The 20385-nt window shown below is 45.3% G+C and overlaps 1 protein-coding gene across 2 annotated transcripts in view; it reads left to right on the forward strand.

The window, feature by feature from the left end:
• ZMAT3 (zinc finger matrin-type 3) overlaps positions 1-19151 on the forward strand; it is a 60587-nt gene extending 41436 nt beyond the window's left edge. For both annotated transcript variants that reach the window (XM_086944937.1, XM_086944938.1), the window contains 3 exons: positions 7246-7412; positions 9536-9627; positions 18003-19151. In XM_086944937.1, coding sequence (XP_086801063.1) covers positions 7246-7412; positions 9536-9627; positions 18003-18211 — 468 coding nt within the window. In that variant the 3' untranslated portion in view covers positions 18212-19151. The remainder of the gene's footprint in view (positions 1-7245; positions 7413-9535; positions 9628-18002) is intronic.
• The last annotated feature ends 1234 nt before the right edge of the window (positions 19152-20385 follow it).

A 20385-nucleotide genomic window follows, 5' to 3' on the forward strand; every position in this document is an offset into this window, starting at 1 on the left:
CCCCTTTCCTGTGAGAATCTGCACCATTTCAATCCAGGTTCACCTGGACATTCACATGGCTCCCTGATGAAGGCCCTCAGCCGAAACGCGCGTAGTTGTTATATTTAGCCATGTTTTTATGTATAGTGTGTTGAAACAAGCTTCCATACAGTTCTCAAATAATGATTTCCTTTGAAATGTATTGAACTGCACCAAGAACCAAACTATGTGTATATATATATGTAGATTAACCATCACATGTATAGTGGAGGCACGAACACAGAAAAACTCGCAACAAAGTAAAAGTGTTTTTATATTAACTATAAACAAATTGTCATAATCTAATTAAATAAAGTCTATATTTTTGTACCATGCACTTTGTTTCCCTATAGTCATTGCTGTCTCTTGTCAGGTGTTGTCCTTTAGTTAAACCAGTTCCTAATTAACCTTTTTTCCAAATTTATTAGCTGTTAAACATGGAGCATAATAAGGTACATCAAATGTTCAGTAAAAAGCAGAGAAATCACATAATGAACTCCAAAAAAGGAGTTTGGCCATTTTGCGGTGTTGTTACTCTGCATTTGCTCTACACAGATGTACTTTTCAGGTTGGTCATTTTGGTTAGGCTATGCCACCTGGAAGTTAGCCTTCTAGTGGACCAGCACATGCCAGAACCGTAGTGTCCTATGATCTATAAAAAGCGGCTCAATTCGTGGACGTGCCCATCTATTATTCGCGATTTCTCTGCCCCATAATTTATCTCTGTCTGTTTTTAGTGTGTTTTTATAATTTGTGCAATTTTTTTTATCTTGGATAGCGATTTAAAAAAAAAATCTGTATTGAAGAATTTGTTGTGTTGTGTCGGGGCATTGGGGAAGAAGTAGGCAGTTTTTTGCCTTGGACGGTCTTTGCAGTGTTGTTACTCCACATTTGTTCTGCGCAGGAGTATGCTTCCTGTCGCCTATTTTGGTTAGGCTGTGCCACCTGGAAGTCAGCATTTTAGTGGGCCAGCCCATGTCAGGACCAAAGTACCCTACGAGGTATAAAAAGCCTACTTATCTGAAAGCCATTCAACTGACCTAGTTAGTGACAGGCCCTACGCATGAGGTGGAGCATTTATTGGACCCTATTTTTTTTAGCTTACCTAACCTCTGAGTACTTACCCCTTCCCCGGTGGCATGGTCAGATCACTTTATGGTCCCTATTGAATTGAGAATCCCATGTGCTTCAGGTCTGGCAGAAGCCAAAACTGTTATTGGAAGGCCTTTGCAAAAATTAGATATTAATAGCTTTTTAACCTTATCCAGGAAAGTATTCCTAAGCATGATTTGATTATTGAGTCAGCTGTACTAAAGTCTAACTCCTGGTTAGTACCTGCCTTGCACGACCTCATTTCTGTGCATACGGGTAAGCATAAAAGAGGTCTTCTGCTAGTTGGTTTGATACAAAATTGATTGAGGTAGAACAGTGATGTAAGGTGCTTGAGTACACCTGAAGGAAATCTTACGATGCCACAGCAAAACAATTATACGAGGACCATCAAAGTTTGTCATAAAATGGCCAAACATGTCAGATTTTTTCACAAACAAAAAATCTGACATGAAAAAAGCAGCAATGCTTCAAAATAAATGTAAGCCCTAGTTTAAAGCTTGCCTAAGCCCGCAGCACGCTCGTATTCGGCTGAAGCATCTGATGAGAAATGTGGCAGGCTTGAGCACTATTTCATAAAAAAGTCAATGACATTTATGTATATTTTCCTGGTGACATCCTCATATCTGTTACTGGATGTCCTTTTTCAAAGACTAGGAGTGCTCTGCAGGGGGGTGGGCTGGTAGAGTTTGAATTGCTGGACACTATCTCTTTTAAATCTCTATGTGTAAAGTTAAGTCTGGCTTTCCTGATGGTCCTATTAAACTAGAAATTATGCTTAAAGTGCATGAGATCCCTATTCTTACATTTGTAAGTCTAGCAAATCTCTCCTTGTCAACTGCTGTGGTGCCCACTGCATAGAAACACGTTCAAGTTATTCCTTTTTTTAAAAACCCTCTCTAGACCCAGCCCTGCCTAAAAACTATCGACCCAGTAGTGGAGAAACAATCTTCTGGTGGATTTCTTAGAGAAGTAGCAACTGTTAGACCACAGTACTGAATCCCCTCTGTTCACTGTGACTGAGGCTTAGCCACAATCGGCTGATGAGATAAGTTCTGCAGTGCTTTTTCTATTAAGCGTAAGCGCCACTTGTGATACGGTGTCCCATGAGGTTCTCCTACAGCAATTAATCATTCAATCAGGACACTTGTAAAGCGCACTACATACCCATGAGGGTCTTGGAGCTGGGGGGGGGGGGGGGGGGGGAGAGCCAGGTCTTGAGGACTTTTCTGAAGGTCAGCAGGTCTTGGGTCTGCCGTAGGTTGGTGGGGAGGGTGTTCCTGGTCTTGGCGGCGAGGTGGAAGAAGGATCTGCTGCCGGCGGTCGTTCTTCGGATGTGGGGGACTGTGGCAAGGGCGAGACCGGCGGAGCGGAGCGGGCGGGTGGGGGTGTAGAAGCTGAGTCATTGTTGAGGTAAGCCGGGCCGGTGTTGTGAAGAGCTTTGTGTGCGTGGATGAGGAGCTTGAAGGTTATCCTCTTGTTGACGGGGTGACAGTGCAGGTCTTTCAGGTGGGATGTGGCTGCGGCGGGGATGTTAAGGATCAGACGTGCCGAGGCGTTCTGGATGCGTTGCAGTTGTCTCAGGAGCTTGGCCGACGTTCCTACATAGAGGGCGTTTCCGTAGTCCAGCCTGCTGCTGACGAGGGCCTGGGTGAATGTTCTTCTAGTTTCGGTGGGGATCCACTTGAAGATCCTGCGGAGCATTCAGAGGGTTTTGAAGCAGGATGAGGAGACGGCGTTGACCTGCTTAGTCTTGGAGAGGGTGGAGTCGAGGATGACCTCTAGGTTGCGTGCGTGGTCGGTGGGAGTCGGGGCTGTTCCTAGTGTTGTCAGCCACCAGGAGTCGTCCCAAGCTGAGGGGATAGAGCCTAGGATGAGGACCTCCGTCTTGTCGGAGTTCAGCTTCAGTTGGTTGTTCCTCATCCATTCAGCGACGGCCTTCATTCCTTCGTGGAGGTTGGTTTTGGTGGTGTGAGGGTCTTTGGTGAGGAAAAGGACAAGCTGGATGTCGTCAGCGTAGGAGATGATTTTGAGGTCGTGCTGTCGGGCGACATGGGCGAGGGGTGCCATGTTGAAGTTGAACAGCGTTGGGCTGAGGGATGAGCCCTAGGGAACGCCGCAGATGATCTCGGTGGCATCGGAGTGGAAGGGGGGGAGGCGGACGCTCTGTGTTCTGCCGGAGAGGAAGGAGGTGGTTCAGTCCAGAGTCTTCTCTTGGATCCCGGCGTCATGTAGGCGTATTTGTAGTGTGCGGTGGCAGACCGTGTTGAAGGCGGCTGACAGGTCCAGGAGGATGAGGGCTGCTGTTTCTCCGTTGTCTAGCAGGGTCCTAATGTCGTCGGTGGCGGCAATGAAGGCGGTTTTGGTGCTATGGTTGCTGCGGAACCCGGACTGGGACGGGTCCAGGATGCTGTTCTCCTCGAGGTAGTGGGTTAGTTGTTTGTTGACGGTTTTCTCAATGACATTCGCCAGGAACGGGAGCAGGGAGATGGGCCGGAAGTTCTTCAGGTCCTTGGGGTCCGGCTTGGGCTTTTTGAGTAAGGCGTTGATCTCGGCGTGTTTCCATCTTTCCGGGAAGGTTGCTGTCTCAAAGGAGATGTTGATTACTTTCCGGAGATGGGTGCGAACGCTGTGCTGGCTTTGTTGAAGATGTGGTTTGGGCATGTCTAACAGTGATCCGGAGTGGATGGTGTTCATGATCTTGCTGGTGTCCTCGTCGTTGATGCAGGTCCAGGAGAGCAGGCGGTTGGTGCGGGTGGTGGACGTGGTGGTGGATGTCTCAGTGGTAGTCGGGGCGGTCGTAACATTGGAGCTGTCGTGGTTTACGGTGATCTTGCAGTGGAAGAAGGTGACCATCGAGTCGCACAGGTCTTGCAAAGGTGGGATGTCGTTGGTGTTGGAGCTGGGGGTTGAAGAGTTCCTTAACGATGTTGAAGAGCTCTTTGCTGTTGTGTGCGTTGTTGTCTAGGCGGTCTTTGAAGGAGGCCCTCGCTGCGGCTCTGATGAGGTAATGGTGTCTGTGGGTGGCGTTCTTGTGGGCTGCGTAGCTGTCCGGTGTTCGTTCATGGAGCCAGTTCTTCTCCAGTTTTCGGCATGTTCGTTTGGAGGCCTGGAGGTCTTCGGTGAACCAGGTGGCTTTATTGCTGGTGTGGCTGTTGGAGGGTTTCTTGAGCGGGGCGAGGGTGTTGGCGCAGTCGTTGATCCACTGTGGAGGTTGCGGGCGGCGGTGTCTGGGTCGGTGGGGTCGGCGGGTGGCCTCTGGGCGAGGGTGGTGGTTAGCTGGTCTTCGGTGACTTTGCCCCAGCTGGGACGAGGCATCGGTTGGGTGCGGTGGTGCGTGGTAGGCTTCCTGAAGGTGAAATGGATGCAGTGATGGTCGGTCCAGTGGGGTTCGTGGTGAGGTTGAAGGAGATGTGAGGGCTTGTGGAGAAGGTGGGGTCAAGCGTGTGGCCGGCAGAGTGGGTGGGTGTTGTCACGAGCTGTCTGAGTCCTAGGTTGGCAAGTTTGTCGATCAGGGTGGTGGAGTTGGTGTCGTTATTGTTCTCGAGGTGGAAGTTCAGGTTCCCGAGGAGGATGTAGCCCGTGTAGGCGAGGGCGTGTGTGCTGATGAAGTCGGCGATGGAGTCGCTGAACAGTGGTCGGGGTCCAGGGGGTCTTTAGATGAGGGTTCCTCTGAGGGTGGTGTTGGGGTCGGTGTGGATTTGGAAGTGCAGGTGTTCGGCGGTGCTGAGGGTGTCGGTGTTGGTCGAGACTCTGAGAGTGTTCCTGTGGACGATGGCAATTCCTCCTCCTACTCTGTTGGTGCGGTCCCTGTGGGTGATCTTGTAGCCTTCCGGGATGGCTATGGCGATGTCGGGTTTTGGGGAGGGGTTCAGCCAGTTCTCCGTCAGGAAGATGACGTCTGGGGAGGTTGAGTCGAGGGGGTCCCAGAGTTCAACGGCGTGTTTGCGGGGGGAGCGGGTGTTGAGGCGGATGCATCTGAGGTAGTTGGGCTCTTTCCTGGGCGGAAGTTTGGTGGGCGGATGCTGGTGAAGCTGCAGTTCCGGCAGGTGAAGGGTCCTTGGGTGCGCTTCAGGGTGGCCTGGTAGCAGGTGTGTTCTCGTCCGGAGTTGAGTGCGTGGAGGGTGCTGGCACCGTAGCGGAGTCGGGCGTCGTGGCATTCGCCGGGGCCAGGGGTTCTGGCGCTGGGCGCGGTCCAGGCATGGACAAGCGCAGACGGGCTTGCCTTAGGCGCGCCAGTGGCACGCCCACTGTGCGCGACCGCCATATATGGGGATGTGGGAGGGAGGAGCAGCTGGGAGGCGGGAGGCAGGGACAGCGAATGGGCAGTGAGGGGGCGGGGCCGCAGGGGACGCAGCGGCGGGGACGGGAGCGGTGAGGGCACAATCCGGGGCAGTGAGGGGGAAACAGAAGGCAAAAAAACTTCTTACAAACAATTACTAGAGATTGGGGTTTGGTGCAAGGCTTGAGCCTGGTTTGCTTCTTTCTTAGGAGATCGATCCTTTCAGGCATCTCCTCCTTTTTCATCTACGAAGATAACTCTAGAATACAGCGTCCCTCAGGGCCCTAAGTCCCACCCTCTTTATCATTTATGTAAAGCTGTTGACTGATGTGGTGAAGTCTTTTGAGATTTCTTTTGATATTGTATGCAGATGACACCCAGCTTTTTGTCTTACTGTCGGTGGGGTATGAATAGAGCGCTGTCAGTTTTCGAGCTTCATGACCACCATTGCAGACTGGATGCACTCTAACTGCCTGAAGTTGAATGCCAATAAAATTGAGATCCTGTTGTTAGGCAAACATTACCATGAATTGGGAGATTATTTGTAGCCTAGTGTGCTAGGGCCACTCACCACCCTGGCCTAATAGGTTGTAAAAAATCTTGGTGTTTTGTTTGACGGCGAGTTTTCGTTCAAGCCACAAGTTAAGGCGCTGTCTACTGCCTGCTTTGACACCGTTAGAAGTCTTAAAACTATCATTGGCTTCTTCCACCCCCAGGTCTGAAGGATGACTATTCAGTCCTTAATCACCTCCTGCCTTGACTATTGCAACATCCTGTATTTGGATGCCATCAGATGTGTAAAAAACACGCTGTAGATTGTTCAGAACACAGTGGCGAGATTCCCTTTCCACCTGCCAAAATTCTCCTCAGTCTCTAAGCTACTTTGCAAGTTGCACCGGCTTCCAATGAAGAAACTTATTCATTTCAAGGCTCTGTGCATTGCTCACCGGAATATGAATAAGCTGGGTGCATCAAGTTTGTTGTCCTTGCTTCTGCCTCATAGCTCTACCAGGTCTATACGACCAAATTTGGCGGTGATGCTCTGCATCAATCTGGTCGGGAAGGGACTACGCTCTTTTGGAGTGATAGTTTTGGCACTATGGAACAACTTGCTTTTACATCTGTGGTAAATTTCCAATCACCTCTGGTTTAGGAAATAGCTGAAGACCTGACTATTTGCAACATAGGTCTCTGTTTCTGTTATGAGTTGTAGCAGGCCAGCGCTGGGAAGCCCATTTGGGGGTAGCCATGCGCTTAATAAATCAGTGTAACATAACATATAACATAACATAAAGTAATGTAACATATTAGAATAGGAGTTCAGTGGCAGCTGCAGGCGAAGCAGTGGGTCTTCCCATACATGGCACATTAGAGTACATAGAGCTGGCTGACAATTCCAACTACCTTTCCTCTCAAAGTTTGTTTAAGTGAAACAATTCTCATGCCCTTGACTCAGAGAATTTGTTTCCTAATTTTCTTTATAGTGTTGGAAATTCCAGTTGACCAATTACATATGGTTTCTATGGAAGATAATTGATAGTACATATGTTTTAGATGTATAAGGCACTATTGTGGGAAACAGATCAGTTGTATTTTGAAATTGGTTGTTATTTGTGTCTAATCGTATTGAATGCACCATTGATATTTTCTTAACTAGCAGATTATCCTTTCATTCAGATGGACATTTGCCTTCCACAGTCCAAAAGTCATATAGTGCATCAGTATTCAGAAGAAGTGATTGTAACTTGTGGCCTTATAATGTACGGTTGTGAGTGGGATTGTGACAGATGGAAGAAACCAATGCTGTTTTTAAATATTATTTTGCTTGTTATTAGATGGCTTCCACTAAACATGGATGCCGGGTGATTATGGCAACGGAGAATGATTACTGTAAGCTGTGCGATTCCTGCTTCAGTTCACCAGTGGTTGCCCAGGCGCATTATCAAGGAAAAAACCACTTGAAGAAGCTACGTCTTGCGGCGGCTCGAAGCAACTCTCTCTCGTAGGTATTGATACTCTGATCACATAATGGTCATTTTCATTACTCCGAGTGCAGGTCTTCCTCATCACAAAACTTGCATTCCATCCTTTCCTGTTCCCATTCCTGGCAATCTACTCCCTTCACAGTTTCAAGTTGATATAGTGTTGGATGTATTCAGTGGAGGTGGGGAATTTTGTGTCATAAATAATGGACAAGAATTTAATTATAAAAGTAAGAGATGAAACAGAATCAAGTTCTTTGAAAAGGTCCATAGGAAGCATGTGGCAATTGAAAAACAATGTATGTGGCAAGATTAACTAATGTTTGAGGCAAGTAAAGGCTAGTTATGTGGCACACTAGGCAATTGTAGGTGAGTAATGCAGCACATAGTTTGTCATCATGTTGGTAAAGTTGTTGGCAGTACACATGAGGAAAAAGAGACAGTGAACTTGCACCTGCAACACATCTCCCTTTCCTCATCAACAAATATTTCCTACACTCCTCAGTCACCTCCAGAAGAGGAAGCAGCCAACAGCAAAAATAGGATACCCACCACCCCATGATTGCCAACCAATGCAAGTCCAGCCACCTGAAGGCAAAACAGCTCTTGAATAGTTTAATGTTGTGGATTGGGCTGTGCTCAGTTCCTAACACCCACATGCCACAATATCCTCGGAATCTGGTTGTTAGGGAGGTGCTGGATTGTGGCAAAGGCATTGTGAGAGTAACCAATGCCACAGCTCAGGCCATGGCGAGGTTCGACCCCAGCAAAAAACAACAGATCAACAGAAACATGCCAGGGCGAGGGACAGTTTATGCTTCATTGAGCATCTGACTAATGCCAACTCTCCTCTGCAGGTGCACTTCAACCTTTGCAAGAGTACAAAGGTGAGTTGAGACATTGACCTTGCAAGTATGTTGACTCAGGTCTATGCAGGCCTAGATGGGATTATCACAGTCTCCTCTCAGACCCTTCAAACCCTGGCACCTCTACCTAACAGTGTAGCTTTCTTTGGTGCACGCTTGCACCATCAGACTATTGAGGGCTAGCCAGAATAGCACTGAATATGCCAATGAATGTTTCAGACATAAAAGACCACTTGTTCTAATGTCATACTGTTGTCAGTGTTATTTGCTTTGAGCAATATTTATGGAAAACAATGCAATTGCCAATAGCAACAAATCATTGTTCCTGATTCATTCTATGTGCTGCAAATTTAATTTCTGTAGAAACAGATTATCATTCATGGCTATTGCATTGTATCTGAGCATACAGCATGCAGTATATAGTTGGTACATTACAGGAAGTTCACAACTAACCATATTCTTGGGGCCTACTTTTGTCATTTAATATATCCCAGAGTTATGGACATTGGCTGACATGCGCATCATGGTTGCTGCAAAACTAGGCAATAAAAAGGTCACTCCATTAATAGTGCAATCGTTTTCTACTCCACACCCATCGCAGGGCAGCTCTCACTGTTTTCTTACTTTTTCTTGCTAGCCCACGATATTCATTCCATGGACCCCATATTTTAGCAAACCTTTGCAGACATCCACTTCCCTCATAGACCACTTTCTCAGTCACCTGACTGTGCCTCCGGGTGCAAGGGAGAACATCGGGGACCTGCCTTAAAGAGGACTTGGGCTTACAGTACATCTCCCACCATTCCCATAGCAACATTTTTACCTCCTGTGCAGTCGGAACTTATAGGCGCCTCCGGGCGCAAGGGAGCAAGGTCGGCGGCTTCCTGCTGCAAAGAGGACTGGGCTTGCAGTTCAGCCCCCCCTCCCCCGGCAACCGTCTCACCTCCCTCAGTTTTTGTAACATTTTATCACTTTGACATAGAAAAAAGTTTACATTTTAAAAACACAGTGTACTCACATAGTTTCAGTGGCCGTGTCTATTAGCCAGGAGCAAATGACAGTTTGCAGGTTGAGAGTTGATTTCAACCTAGTAAAGACTGTGATGAGGAGGACTGATAATGTAATTTATGTATGCTAAGGTTGACTATTAACACAAGTGTCTTTGCTGCATAAATAAAATATACCTCATATCCTAAAATAAAAATGTAACATTTTGTGTAAGTAAGAAACAAACAATCAATAAATATCTGTTAGTGATTCATTTACTTCCCCTTTAGGGATTCATCGAAACAGAGTAATCGAAAAGAAGGAAATGAATACAAAATTGTACAGAGCAGAGGAAATGGAAACAAAGTTCATGACAGTACAGGTACTTTGCCACTTTCTGTTACACCTCTAATACAAACTAGATAGGATGTCTAGTTTCCACAATAACCACTTGAGAAATTATTTATGTTCAGAAATTAGGTCATGTTAAATGCTGTAAATGTGTACCTTTTCACCTGTTTAAGCCTACAGATTATTGTCTGATCCTTTATTTGCACTCCTCAGAAGTTGCTCTGCTGATGCTCATTTGTGTAAACCCTGCTGGACAATACTTGTGTGTAATGTACAGATATGTTGCAAAAAACACAGTTGATGGACAGAATGTAGAACAATGTCATACATTCACCCCAGTACAAGGATCTGGGCCAGGATTAAAGCAAGCCGGGCCGAAGACGGCTGAAATGCCAGAAACCGGTCCCCGGTAGCTTGTTTCCTTTCCAGTGAAAGAATTGGCTTGGTAGTTTGGTTTGCCCTGTTCCCATGATACACTGGGCCAGGGACAGACTAATTTGCATATAGCCAGGTTCTGAGCTGGGATGGTGCAGTGAGCTAAAAAACGGTGTTGGATTAAGCCCTGATCTCTTGACTGGGTGAGAGTATTCTGCTCAATTCAGAAACTCTGTCCATCACCACCCCCTGTTGTTTAATTATGTACAGATATGTTGCCTACATGATGCCTACATTTTCCTGCATACCTGCCCTTATCACACATCTGTGCATCACATGTTAGTGACACATTTGTTTATTTTTAGGCATCTGTATATAAATGAATTAGGGGTAAACCAACTTATTAAGTAAGGAGTGCTACACAGTGGAAGACCCGAGTACAAAGTAAGGGATTGGTAAGGCTTGTTTGCAAAGGGGAGGGCTCTCTTTTGGCTGCCAGGAAGGCTAAGCAATCATAGTGGGTTCTTATTGTTTTGGGCTCTCCCATGGAGAGGGCCATCTTTAATTTCTTCCTGAAATGTAAGAGTTGAGGAGTTGTTTTGGATCTCTGTTGGGATGGAGTTCCAGATCCCAAGTGCTTTGTTTTGTTTTCCTTTTTGCTTTCTTTATTCATTTTGTAAGGTTGGTTTATTCATTTTCAGAAGTTACAATTGAAACATTTAAATTCAACAGCATAAAAACATATACACTGCAGCAGTGTTTGCTACAAGGGATGCCGACAACGTTTAAGATTCAGCAGTACATTTGTATTTATGTAAAGATATTAGGTAGACAATTGAGAATGATGTTCCTTAAAGATTTACAATTCCTAACAATGAGATACTTGGAGATCCCTTTTACGTTAGTCTGCATCTCTCGGCTACGGTGCAACTTTATTTCTTTGTTTTAAGGTTGGTGATGTCCTTACTGTGTTTGTTGCTTTTGCCACCACAGGACGTGTGGTGGGTTGGCAAATATGATAAAGCCACATTTGAAGGTGATCCTGACTTGCATTAAAGGCCATTGTAGCTTGTGGAGTGCCGGGGTATTTGATGAGTATTGCTGCTTAGTGCAAGATTTTTCACTGGGTTGAGACGGGTATCGAATCACGACAAAAAGGTTCTTGCTGCCAGCAAGGAATGACAAGAGCAGGGCTTTGATAACAGTTCTGAAGCTATGCTCTATGATCACTGATTTACTTTTGGTGAGAGGTGAGAGCCACGGTGTCTGTGTCCTCTGAGAGATGTGAGTCTTGCAACAGAGGCTTCTGGCGATTTGGAGTCTACATTTGGTGAGATCACATGTGGATCTGTGAAAATAATTTGCAGTAATGAATTCTTTTACCTGAGATTATTTGTTTTTGTTGACCGTCAAGATGAACTCTTTTCATGGGCGACTCAGCTTAATTCTGTATTAGTAAAAAAACAGGAAGCAACGTTATGTCTCATTCGCAGGAGGTACCGCCCACTGGGAGTCTTACTCACGGTAATGACAATAAACTGTCAATCTCAAGCTAGCAGAGATGGTTATAATCAACCAACCAGCAAGCAACGGGAAAGATCAGGATTTAGGAAAAAAGCATCCCCCCGGGGTAACGTCCCCTGAATGCACAGCTAAGGTTCCAAAAATGGAGTAATCCAATGTTGATCAAAAATTGAAATGCTATCCGATTCACAATTAGAGTTTATTCCTTCATCATGATTACTTAATCATCATTTTTTTAGAATTCAACGCATTCTGTGCCATAGCAACACAAAGCTTTGAGTAAATTATGCTTGCAGAGACCCAAACAAAGTTCCAGCGTCTAAGTCGACGGTCGTCTTAGACGCCAGACCTTTGTTTCTTTACTCATGGCACTGCAATCTCCCCTGATGAAGGGCTTTTCTTCTCTGAAATGCCTTGGGTTTGCGCACACTTGATTCAGGGGACGTTATTCCTGAGATGACACTATTTTCATATTTCCAGTCACGCTTTTGGATCAGTAAGCGATACCCTGTTTGCATGCGCAAAGCTGATTTACCTCTGTAAATCATTTTTTTTCTAATTCTTCCTAACCTTGAAGTGCATGTGCCACCTTTCCATAAGGATCAGGATTTCCCACTTAACCCCTTCGCTGCTCATGACGAGCTCAGCTCGTCATGCAGTACACTAGCCGTGTGCTCATGACGAGCTGAGCTCGTCATGAACAATGGGAGTAAACGTTCTGCAGCACAGAGGGGGAATTGCTGCAGCACTGATGGTGTTAAACATGGTCCCACCCACAGCAAGGACTCAAGGTGCCAGACCCAAGGCCAGCCCAACTCACTAAAAGCAACTGATCAGGAAAATCCAGGAAGGCACTGTTATACCCCCCCCAAGCCCCCCCCCCCCACAGGCCCCCATCCGGAAGTCTGGCCAACTGGATAGACTATAATGAGTCAATTCCAGGCAAATAGTCATTCATTGCGCGAACAACCACTTAGCATCTGGGCTCCACTCCACCCGATCCTTCCCTCTGTAGGTTGAGCAGAGTCTAAGACCTTGCACCCCATGTCCTGGTCACAAGGTTTAGTCATCTTAGGCACATGACACATTGTGCCTGATTCCCAATGGTAAATTTACATTTTTGTGTACGTTTGTGATTGTTTGTGTTCATACCTCACAAAGGGATTTACAAGTAGTATCTTCACGGGTGTGGAGTCTCTGCACATAAAAAGGTAGGACTGTCCTTTTTAGTTGCAGAGACTCTGCCCTCGCGAAGATACGATCATAAATTCCTCTGTGTATAGCAAACACTCATAAACATACACAAAAGTGTACATTTACCTTTGTGACTCAGTCCGTCTGTTCTTACTCCCTCTGTGCCCCATCCTTTAGCCAGACCCTGTTCACAGTGTTGTCATGGAATCAGCTGGCATGGCCTTTGACCATGTCCCTCCAATTCTAGGCACATCAAGAGTGCAATCAAGATTCTCAGTGCCAACGTCCTTTGCCCCCAATCTCTTTTGAGTTAATCTTTTTTTGTACTCAGAGAGAACTGGGAACTGAATGTGCTCCAAGTCCACATTGAATGCCATCAGCTCGAGTCCTGTATCCTATAATATCTGGTCCACTTTTACCCATGTTCCAGGATCTTGGTGATTATAACAAGATTTTCAAATATTTGGAGAATTGAGAACTAAATTTAAGTAATATTCCATCTATTGTGTGTGCCTTTGTACCCCCAGATGTTGGAGTGTGCATACCTTACCCCACATGAACTGGCAAAAATGGAACCCAGAGTGTTCCATGTATTGTACCAGTCACATGGACAAATATATAACGCATATACAAGCACTCCACAGCACTACATCCTTCATGTATTGTACCATTCACAGGCACACATACAACCAGCACATGCATGTAACATATACAAGCACTGCACAGCACTGCATCATTCCTGTATTGTACCACTGACAGGTGCACGTACACCCAGCAGGTGTAACACACACACACACACACACACACACACACACCCACATACACACACACACACACACACACACACACACACTGTGAAGCACTCCACGCCAACACGATGTAGGCTAAAGGTGAGTTAAGTACACAGCAGTGGAACTTTGAAAGAGTGAGCCTATAGGCCTCACTTCAGTGACACATGTTAAAAGGGCCCGTTCACTGTAACAGATCACTATACGGTATGCTGCCACCACCACGCTTGTACTGCTTAACTTCTGGTAAAGGCAGTTGCCTTTCACTTCTATGAGGGTAGTGATTTGGGTGACCCTCCCGTTACAAGCAGACTGCATTCTGTGAGACAGGCCTATGCCATGGCGCATACATAATCAGTGTTTTCCCATGTCAACAAAATCAGCATTAGGGATCCAGATTTCATTACAGCTGGGGCACTCAGGGTAAGGGTGCACGACCATTAACATGAGAAGGAACTTTCCGTCCCAACAGGTTCCCACTTAATTTGCATACAGGCAGTACTGAAAATAAACACAAAAGCTTATTGTTCAATAATTGAAAAGATAAAAGGCAGAATCTTCAAAAACAATAAAAAAATCTTTCAGTTGTATGTAGACACCATAGAATTACACTTCAGTCGTCACATGTTTCATGGATCCATAATCGACTTTTTAAAGGCTCTGACATTCCAATCCAATGGAATATGAAGATCCTTGAGTGAAGTACAACATTTCATTGATCCCTTCTACACGTGACACCCTTAGAACCAGATTACGAGTTTGCAGACAGGTTACTCCATCACTAATGTGACAGATATTTTGTCTGCCGTATTACGAGGTCCGTTATATCCAATGGAATATAATGGAACTCGTAATATGGCGGACAGGATATCGGTCACATTTATAATGTAATTTATTTTATTTAGTAAAGTTATGGTTTGGATGAACGCCAATCTTTTGAAACTTAATGGCGACAAAACTGAGGTTCTGGTCTTAGGCAAGGATCGCGATCTCTGTAGGCCCTCAACTTTGGCCTCCAGAAATGGGTACGCTACCTCAGCCGGCTACTCAGGTGCGCAATCTTGGCTTCATCATGGATGACTCTCTCTCCATGCGGCAGCAAGTTGCCAAGGTTGCTGCCACCTGTTTTACCATTTTGAAATGGCTAAAGAAGATTATGTGGATGCTCCCCTTTCATACCCAGCGTACTGTGGTCCAGGCCCTGGTGACTTCCAGGCTGGATTACAGTAATAATATTTATCTGGGTGTCAACAAAGAAATATCTTGTAAACTACAGCGAGTACAAAACTCTGCTGCTAGATTGCTCTGTCGAGTTCCCAAAATTGTCTCAGCCTCCAGGTCTTTGATCAATTTCCACTGGCTTTCAGTGGAGAATCGAGTCAAGTTCAAGGCCCTCACGTACATGTTCCGCATTAAGCATGCTAAGGCTCCCGACTACGTACAACAGCTGGCCACCCCCTACGTTCCCTCCCGTACTCTCAGATCCTATATTTAAGAGAAATTCCAAGTCCCGAGAGTCAGACTGGCTTGTATGGGAGGGCGTTCCTTCTCTTACCTCGGCCCCATTTTGTGGAATGCGCTTTCACGGCCCCTCCGTCTACAAACTGACCTTCTGTCTTTCCGCAGATCTATCAAAACGTGGCTTTTCAGCCAATAGACTCTTTCAGCCTCTGTTGTTCTTTCTGTCGGCGCCGGGACACCCCTTGGGGTAGCTGCACGCTGTAATATAAATAAAAATAAATAAATATATATATATATAATGGAGTAACCCATCCGCCAAACTCGTAATCAGGACCTTAGAATTGCCAGTTGAAAAACCACCTAATCTTGTCATAGTGCTTAAACAGTGTGATAACCCTTACAAATGTTACTTCACCAGGCATCATGTGCCATCTTCATATTTTCATAAACAGTTGCCAATAATAAAGCAAAGCTCTAGCATCCTGTTTTGTTCATCACTTGTGTTTGTTGCTCCTATGACACCTAAATTCTGCCCACATAGTCTATGCTGCACATCAACACTTCCAACCAAGCACCCCTTACAGTGTAGTGTGCTACCTGTCCACACTCGAGCTTCGTCACCACATCAGATGTATGAAGCCTGTGGAGTTGTGAGCCCCCCTTGTCATAGTTTACTGCAATATCTCAATTTGCACATTGCTGAGAAAGAGCTTTGTGGGGTTGGAAGCCAACTGGTTGGGTTTCTTACTGAGGGCCTGCTTGGTATGGACTGCAATTCTCAGATGGCCTCCCAAGGATGCGTCATTCCTGAGAGAGCTGGTGAGATGGGGTCTCCTGAGTCTAGACCAGAGGCGGCTCCTCTGTTAAGGCGGAAGAGCAGCGCCCCACTGCTCTCAGAGAAAAAGGAAAGATAAAACGATAATAACATCATTATTATAATTTTATTTTTAGTAGCTATGCCACTGTGTTAGGGTGGGGCGGGCCTGGGCTGGTGTCACAGTCTAGGAGGAGGAGTGGTTTGTGCACAATAAGTGCGCATGTCGGTTTGACCAGCCGTCTTGTGCCGGCAAAACAGTCATGCACACTTAGAATGTTCTCCAACAGGCTTTAATACACAGACTGGGTGGAGAACATGCACAGGTTCTCCGTCCCTGTCTGAGTGCCGAACCATGGTGCTCAGACCAATCACAAAGTTGCTAACAGCAGCGTTGTGATTGGCTTAGGGCTTTCTGCTTGTGTGCTTTCTGCTTCCGGGACTCGCCAGGAAGAGAAGCAATGACGGAGGAGAAAGAACGCGGCAGGGAAGAAGTAAGTTTTTTTTCTTTTTTCTCACCCCCTTTTTTCATCCCTCCCCCGCCACCTCTGTTCACTGCCAGACACCACTGGCCCAGACCCAGATTAACTTGCATCATCGCTAAGATGTTGCGTCACATATGTGTGGCTGGAGAGCAGCCTCTTCTCCTTTCAGAAGTTGCCTCTACTGGTATTTTGCATGAGATCTGGATGGGGATAACATGTAGAGAAAAAGGAGGTAGGAGGAAAGATAACTGGAGTTAGAAGGTGGGGAAGCATGAGAAATTGTCAAAGGGAGAGACACTGAAGGAAGGAGGGTGGAAAGGGAATGTGGAGAGGAGGAAAATAACAAAGGAAAGACGGGAGAAGTAGATGGCTTAGTGCAGAGTTGAAAAACAAGAGATTGTAATGGGTCTCTTGGTCTATAACAGCATGGGAAGGGTGTATAATGCTCATGCACAATTTCAGTAGCTTTGCTGTCCAGCAGTCTAGGGCCTGATTTAAAAGTAGATGGTAAAAGAGAATTATCTGATTCCTTGAGTACTATTTGTGAAAAAGACTGACCAGTTGAATGTCCTTCATCAAAGGGACAGCATGGAGAAGAAAATAACACTGGTGAATTCCTCTTCAGCCTTAGCCTTCCTCCATAAATAGGAAAATTGTCTATAACCATCCAGCTCTAAAACAAGGCCTGCCCACTAAAAGAGGCAAAGCAAGCCCCCTGCATTTCCCTGGTTCACTCTTTGAAATATGTGGAGCTCAAGGCACTAACAACACACAAACAATAGGCCTTTAAAAGAAAGGTCCCCATGGCCAATTGTTGAGGTCCACTTCATCATTACTGAATGATGGTGAGAATGCTGATTTTGGACAGGATGTGACTTGTGACTGTCAATCAACAAAAAGACGTTTGAGGGAGAATCCCCCCTAAGGCCTCCTAGGGTCAAACTGCCCTGCTTGCTTTGCCTCCTCACAGCCTTTCCTAATGCGGATGAAAGTGGTTGGTATTCATTTTTCCTGTCTACTCCCTTGAATGAATGTAAACACAATACAATATTCATGGGGGCTGTATCTGACTCCTGAGTGCTTCATATCTTCTAGTCTATAGAAAGAAAGTCAACAAAAATGGATCCTTCCTTTTATTATTTGTGTTTTCCATAGTAGAGTGCTGCTGTGAAGACCACAGGCGCTTCAAGCCCCTTCGTCATGGTAATGGGTAATGTGCCACAAAGGTGCCACATTGAAACAACAAAGGTGATGGGTGGGATGCTTTCAAAAGTCACTTCCAATGGCAATCATTCAAGGCTGCATTCCACTGTGTTTTGCCCTCTGACCCACTCCATATGCAAATCAGTCTTGGTCCTGCTCCAATAAGAACAGTTCAGCCCGAACCGTCAAGCCACACCCCCTCTGAATAGGAATACAAAGTACCTCAGACTGGATCGCGTCTACTTGGGCCTCATCAGAGACCTGCATCTTGGATGCTATGACACGGTGAAATGGTGGGCACAAGATCTGCCTTTCCCTACACCCAAATACTAAATTATTTACTTAGGGCCAGGGCCTAAAAGTTAACATTTTTGGATTATGTCAATTATGCCACTTTTAATTTCATTTACAAATGTGTAATGCAGCTACCCTGAAAGTCTTTAATGATTTTAACCCTTGTGAATAATGTTGGGCATCCCAAATTATAAGCAGGCAGGTTGATAGAAAGTTTGGAATTTGACTCACTTGCACTATGTTCTTCCCACTCTCACTGTCTCTGCAGCTCCCTACTTGACTCCCTGCTCCCGCCAGCACATCCCCCGTGACCTGGCCATGTGCGTGACTCCAAGTGGGCAGTTCTACTGTTCAATGTGCAACGTTGGTGCCACTGAAGAGGCGGAGTTTCGCCAGCATCTGGAGAGCAAGCTGCACAAGAGCAAGGTGTCCGAACAGCGATACAGGAATGAGATGGAGAACCTGGGGTACCTCTAGCAGCATCATGAGCCAGCTCATTCTTCCTGACTGCACCTTACGTATTCTTCCATACACTGTGCTTATGTGCGCTTAGTGGCATATGGGTGTTTACATGTCAACAATACAAGCGGACTTGTTCTGGCCTTTACAATTAAACATATTCCATTTTGGTCAAAGCTGTTTTCCTTAGCTATTTCCATTGTGGGTTACGAAAAAAGTGATATCACCTCTCCAAAGACGAATACCGCACATTGGGCCAGATGTATCAAAGGGTTTTACCCGTTCTGTGTCTATGGGAAAATGTGTTCATATATATGGCCCATTATGTCACGATTGCACTTTTTTTCTCTGTGCCACATTTTACCAAAGTCAGTCTTAACCACATATAGTGCATGCTCATGGTATGCCTTCTGTATGTAACACACCTATAAATACTGTATGTGCTATATTCTAATTTATGTAAGACTGCTCACACCTGAGCTGTATTTTTGTGGTGCCTTATCAGTATCGAATGGGAGAGTGAAACTAATTGCCATCTGCCCTGTGTGCTTGGAAGGGTGTGGCGAAGGTGGAAAGTACCGCAAAGGTCCAGATGAGGTATACAGAAGCTTTATTGGAAATGCCACAGCTGAGAGAGTCAGTCAAGCCATTGTGTTCTTTTATAACATTTCAACTGTCAGCACCTCTTAAGTTCCTTCGTTCAGAAGGCTCCATTAGTCACATATGGGGAAGAGGGAGATACCTCCCCTTTATTCACTAAACCTAAGCAGACGAAAGGGGAAGGGAAAAAATGAATACAAATACATATATAATAATAATTACAACAGGGCTAAAGACAACTGAACACAATTTATTGTCTAGATATAAGAGCTAGAAGGACTAGAATTAGCTTATGTAAACACAACATGGTAAAATATGTATCCAATGAAAATGAAGAGCTATATGCTTCTAAGGAAAAGAGATGAATGAATTGATACAGTGGAAACATATGAGTTAACATGTTGGGAGTGCTGCTATGAAAAAACGCTCTGAAGTCCCTCAAGTACCCTGGCAGCTTAACTTGACCTGTTCTCTCCCTGTACGGGGTTTCAATCAAAGAAAAACACTGCAGTTCTCCCACTGAGCTCCTTGATGTCATTTATCTTCTCAAACTCACTGTTACAATTTAGGTTACCCTACTGGATGATCACATTTTTGCTACTCTCCCCAAGCTCCATATCTTCCCATCTTCAGTTTTTACTGCATTGTGAAATGACGTGATCACTCTCAGAGCTTTTGAAAACTTCCACCATTTGTCACTCCCCCACAAGACATCTGATATTTACCCAATCACCTACCTTCAATTCAGTCGCCTTGGTGTGAAAGTCTGGGTCATATTTCTTTTTCCTCAAGTCGTGGAGTATTTTGCTATCTCCAAGGTTGCTTAGTGTGAACATCAGTCCAGCCCTTTTACCACCTCATACAGGCTAGGACTAGTATTGAATTTGGCTTCCTACCCCTCAGTAGGTCAAAATGAGTTCTATATGTGGTTTGATGAGGTGTAGGTTGGAAAACGTCCACCCTTCTAAACACTTCTTTTTCCCAACACACATTGTTAGCTTTAGCAAGCTGTATTCCTTCCTTTAAAGTTTTGTTAAACCATTCCACTGCCTCATTAGACTCTGGGTGGTAATGTGCAGATCGGAGATGTTTGATACCATTGCTTTCAAGAAATTCTTGCATTTCTTTGAACACAATTTGGCCCCATTATCAGACACAATTGTGGATGACAAGCTTTCCCTTGAGAAGATTCTTGTTAAGATTTTAATGATGCTCTTCAAACTGATGTCAGAAACAATTCTTATTCAGGTCACCTAGGGTCAGATGTAGGTGGCCCATTACCGGTTGGTAACGGCCGAAATTAACGAATTTCGGCCATTACCGACCGGCAATAGGCTTTTTTTGTGTAGGGGCAGAAATTATGGATTCTGTAATTTACTGAATCGGTAATTTAAGGAATCAGTAAATTACCGATTTTTTAAATACCGATTCTGTAAATTACCGAATTCCTAATGTAGGGAGCACTTAAATGAGTCCCATGTTAGGGTTCGTTATTTACCACCAACTACAAGTTGGTGGTAAATAACGAAAAAAAAACAAAAAGCAATTTAATGCAAATTGCTTCAGTGCCATGTTGCAGACATACATGCCAA

Source organism: Lissotriton vulgaris, chromosome 11 (genome assembly GCF_964263255.1).
Source record: "Lissotriton vulgaris chromosome 11, aLisVul1.2, whole genome shotgun sequence".
Lineage (NCBI taxonomy): Eukaryota > Metazoa > Chordata > Amphibia > Caudata > Salamandridae > Lissotriton > Lissotriton vulgaris.